The following is a 5,028-nucleotide window of genomic DNA, read 5'->3' as shown; positions in this document are numbered from 1 at the left end:
TCATCTCAAGACACTTTCATCAGAGAGCATCACCTGGCTTAGATGCTGTTGTATGGTTCGGTCCAGCTCACAGACGCGTCCGCATTCACTCATGCACTTCAGGATTTGTCTGCACCTTCAAAAGGAATAGAACTCGCGGACTGTACATACTACAACTGTAGTGCAACAAGGGGCATTTCAGCAGTAGCCTACCGGGGATTTTCCAAAGGAACACAAATCGACAGACAGCTGCAAAGCGTGTCGCGTATTTAGGACAATAGTGGACTACCACCGACTTCTCTGGTTTCTGCTTTTGGTTTCTTTCAGTCAAGATTCGATTGTGTGAACAACCTGAAGATGTCTTCCCCAGACCGAAGGAAATACGTGCGTGATCTGGCGCTGGAGATCGCCGTAAGATTGCTGCTCTTTGGAGTTTTTGTGTAAGTAGGCTACCTGCATTTGATTTCATATGCGTGCACATTACAATACAATGTCATATGCAAGCTGTGCAATATATAGTGAAAAATATGACGTGTTAGTGGAAACGTGGCTTAAATATCAAAGATACCCATCCAATTAAAATGGTATACTTGTAAATAAATAATAGCCTAATATTAAAGAAGCATAATTATTTTGATTTTGAGGTGTAGGACCTATTTTCTTTACTCAGTGGTATATCCGATTGATCGGGTGTTTCAAAGTTTTGATAGTTTAATTATCAAATGTATCTTGAATAACCAAGGTGAAGAAGAGCGTATAAAAGAGGGTAACACTTTACTTGCAGATTGTATATACTTTAATGGATTTTAAAAGCATTCTTAATGCATTGATAATACTTTATAATGCACCTTATAAGCTGTTATTGTAAATAATTATACCCACAGTCATAACATACTTATTTATTCATAATGTAGTTAAAATAAATAAATAAAACGATAGTGTTATAGATTACAAATATTTATAAACATGTAACCATCTAAGGGATTACAATTTATATTATAAGATTATGAAATCATTTAATGGCTACACACAGGATTCAAGTAAGTGTTACCAAGGAGATTTCTTGAAATGCATGGTACAAAGGCAAGCACCAACATAACCTGCAGAAAGAACAAGATGAGAAATTCTGTCTATAGCAAGAGACAGTCTCGTGCTTTGTGTGCAAACAGGTTGTTGGGGTTCTTAATTCAAGGATTTCTGATAGGAAATATATAGTACCTTTCTTTTATTTATTTATTTTTTAATAAGGCTGTGTTAGCTAGCAAGAGCTGATGTCCTATTGAGATGACTTACTGTTATAATATGTTGGCAATAATGAAATGAGATGGTTTGGGTGAGGTTTTCAATAAATAAGGCCTGAGACTTGCTGCAGTTTCATTAATCTTTTGGGTAAATGGCCCCCTGCCATGCTAGATGATTTTCAGTCCCTAGAACAGTACTGCCTGCGCACAGAAATGTAATCAGCTGTGCTTTTCAGTTTATTCCATGGTTTTATTGAAATAACTGCAGATAAATGTTCAGATAAACCTAAGCAATGTGTGCATGCCTCCTGAAATTAATGGTGAAAAGAGGAAAATGTGGATGTGCATGCATGTGTCAAAAATACAGGGGGAATAAATGTGATGTCTTAGACCAGAGAAAATCTGGCCTTAGGTCACCCTTTTTTGTATAGTTAGGACTGGGAACTTAATTCTGTCTTGAACAAAGAAACATTACACAGAAATATAACATATTACCTAGAAAGAACAGAAAAAAAGGCAAACGTTTCACTGTTGATTAAAGAGCAGCCTGGCTGCCTGATGTTGACGATGATTGCCAGTAGTGTTTACTAAAGCAAAGATCACTATTACTACTCATGACTCATCCTGCAACGTTTGTGCTATGGGCATGAATGATACCTTGAGGATTTAAAAAAAAGGAAAAATCCAAGTCATCTTCAGAAAAAAAACAATTTGTGATTTGAACCAGGAAGTAACGACCTAGCAACTATCTAGAACACACTTGCAACATAACATCTACTCAAACCACCTTAGCAACTGAAAGCAATACACTGACAACCACTCACAACACTCTAGCTTTGTGGTAAGTGCCACTCTCATTTTCTTTAAGTTGTTACTGTGGTGTATTGATATTCAGGTTTGATTGTGGCGTTCTTCGTGTGTAACCCAATATAGTAAATGTTAGCACATTTGTACAATATCTGCTCTCTTTTCTGGCACATGATTATTTTATAACTGCCAGGTGTTGTCTGCTGCAACAGGAATCCAATGAAACTCATTGTCTTTACAATATGAGTCTATGAGTAGAAAAGCTGGCCTCCAAGCACATCTGCTGCCTGTCAGCAATTCCATGACCTGCTCCAGATTTGCCCCGAGATATCAGCCATCAGGAGACTGCATGCCTTCTGAATGCTGATCACAAGATATGTCTATAGTGAAAAAGTATAAAAAATTATAGTATTTTTATTTTTTTGTATTAAAGCATATATTAAAAGGAATAGTTCACCCCAATATTGTAATGTAATGACTTTTGTTTTCTTTTCTGGAATACAAATGATGGTATTAATAAAAATGTCTCTGCTTATTATTATTATTATTATATTTTTTGTTCACACAATGATGTCATTGTTTTAGACTTTACTGAGTTTAACTGTATGGACAGATAGGTTGAATTATTTGTCAAAATAGATCATCTTATTGTGTTTCTAAGCAGAAAGAATGTCATACAGGTTTGGTACAAGTTAAGTTGAGTGAATGAGTAAGTGATGATGACAGAATTAACATTTTTGGGGGAACTTCTTACATTCAAATTTTCTATTTGACTATGTTGAAAACAGTTATTCCACTGGTTGTCATCTTCCACTTGTTGTTCTGGGTAACAATGCAGTGGGAAACAAGCCGGAATCTGTTCCAGCAGCCTTGCGTATGAAGCACTGGAACAAAACAATCTGGAACACGCAGCTGAAAGTAGACCTGAAGGTTTGCTGGCCGGAGCTTAAAGGGATAGTTCACCCAAAAATGAAAATTAGCCCATGATGTACTCACCCTCAGGGCATCCTAGGCGTATCTGACATTCCTCTTTCAGACAAACACAATCGCAGTTATATTTAAAATTGTCCTGGCTCTTCCAAGCTGTATAATGACAGTGAATGGTGCACCTGTTTTTGAAGCCGAAAAAACTGCATCCATCCATCCATCCATCCATCCATCATAAAACTACTCCACACGGCTCTGGGGTGTTTCTGAAGCGAAACGATGCGTTAGTGTAAGAAAAATATAGATTTTTAAAAATGTATAAACCGTAATCTCCAGCTTCTTGTCGCTCAAGCAGGTGCGTTCACGACAAGGCGTTCAAGCGTATGACGTAGGCGTAGAGGAAGACGCAACGTAAACTCCGGAGAGAAAGTGACGAACGCGGAAGCACAGAGGAGAAAGAAAAACAAAACATCTGTCACGAACTAGTACTAAAAAAACGAAGATTCTGAGTGGAAAATGCGGGAGGATTTCGATATAAGGCAAGAGGAGAATGAGTTTTTTGCCTAGCCATATTTGTTTGAACTGGAGTATACCGACCAGGAACTCCGTGAGATGGAGGAGGCTGCAGCGGCGGGGCACAAACTTCAGATGTAGTTCACGTGGTTTCCCTGTGCTGTAAACAAAACTTGGTTCTCGCGAGACTACACTCTTCTTCCCGGAGCTTACGTCGCGCCTTCCGCAACGCCTACGTCATATGCTCGAGCGCCTTGTCATGAATGCGCCTGTCTGAGTGACCGGAAGCTGGAGATTACAGTTTGTTTGTTTTTTTCCTTACACTAATGCATGGTTTCGCTTCAGAAGGCCTTTATTAACAATCCAGAGCCATGTGGAGTAGTTTTATGATGGATGGATGCACTTTTTTCGGCTTCAAAAACAGGGGCACCATTCACTGCCATTATACAGCTTGGAAGAGCCAGAACAATTTTAAATATATCTGCGATTGTGTTTGTCTGAAAGAGGAATGTCAGATACGCCTAGGATGCCCTGAGGGTGAGTACATCATGGGCTAATTTTCATTTTTGGGTGAACTATCCCTTTAACCTGGTTGCGAATGTCTTCTGCTCTCTAGGCCAGAGACTCATACTTGATCAACACAGAACTTAGTTGTAATGTCTCTCCCCTTACAGACCTGAGACTCTGATAGAGTCTGTTGAAAGGGTACATTTATCCCTTTCTGATGAGGAGGAGATTGCAGTCGTAGGGGTATCTATTTCAGTGTTATGATTAGCTGTTGGCATTAGAGGTGTTGCCAGAGTGTGGCCCACCCTTCTTTCCCCATGTGAAACTCATTAGTATACTAATCTAAAGCATGCCATTAGAACAGTGTCTTTAAAGTTTCACCTGTGCATTATTCACTTCCCAAACAACCACCAGAATACCTTTGGCAATGATCTGAAAGCATAGAGACTAAACATGAAAAGAAAAAAGATTGAACTATCATGTATGTATTCATTTGTATGTTAACAGTTGCATTTGTGTAGACTGTTTAAACTTCAAATGGCTGTCAATGGGAATACTTATTTCTCTGATCAAGTTTGAGGTGGATGTGTCGCAGTTTCTATTGATTTTTAGGTTTCCAAACAGCTATGAATGGATTTGGATAGATCTTTGTGGCCCCACTTTGTTTTATCACTGGGTCCCATCAGTGCTGCATCCAGAGTTCAAGTCATTTTTATGGTGGTCCCAAACTAATCATTAGGAATGAGTTTCATAATGAGTGAAGGGCAGTTAGTTCCTTAGAAGACCAATGAAATGTCCTGACCTTTCCAGTTCTGTTACTAGGGGTCTTTTTCTTGCCCTCTAAAGGGAATCTGGCAGTTGTCCTAGCAGCTTTATCTGATGGACATTTGTTTGTTAGTCCACCACGATCCAATAAAAATGCAGCAAACCCTTCTCCACTATGACAGTCAGAAAGGGGCCCTGGAATGCCATAGAATAAGCTGCTCAGTGCTCACTACATCTCCTAGTAACTGACCATTTCAAATAACACAGAATACAATGTGCAGCATTACCT

General features: G+C 38.9%; 1 protein-coding gene across 1 annotated transcript in view; it reads left to right on the top strand.

Moving 5' to 3' along the window:
- Positions 1-5,028, top strand: part of LOC107664704 (phospholipid phosphatase 4-like) — a 148,062-nt gene continuing 143,034 nt past the window's right edge. The window contains exon 1 of the mRNA XM_016455351.1: positions 1-419. Coding sequence (XP_016310837.1) covers positions 337-419 — 83 coding nt within the window. The 5' untranslated portion in view covers positions 1-336. The remainder of the gene's footprint in view (positions 420-5,028) is intronic.

This window comes from Sinocyclocheilus anshuiensis, unplaced genomic scaffold, assembly GCF_001515605.1.
Source record: "Sinocyclocheilus anshuiensis isolate Anshui unplaced genomic scaffold, SAMN03320099.WGS_v1.1 scaffold455, whole genome shotgun sequence".
NCBI lineage: Eukaryota > Metazoa > Chordata > Actinopteri > Cypriniformes > Cyprinidae > Sinocyclocheilus > Sinocyclocheilus anshuiensis.
This window is presented reverse-complemented; position numbering and strand designations above follow the sequence as displayed.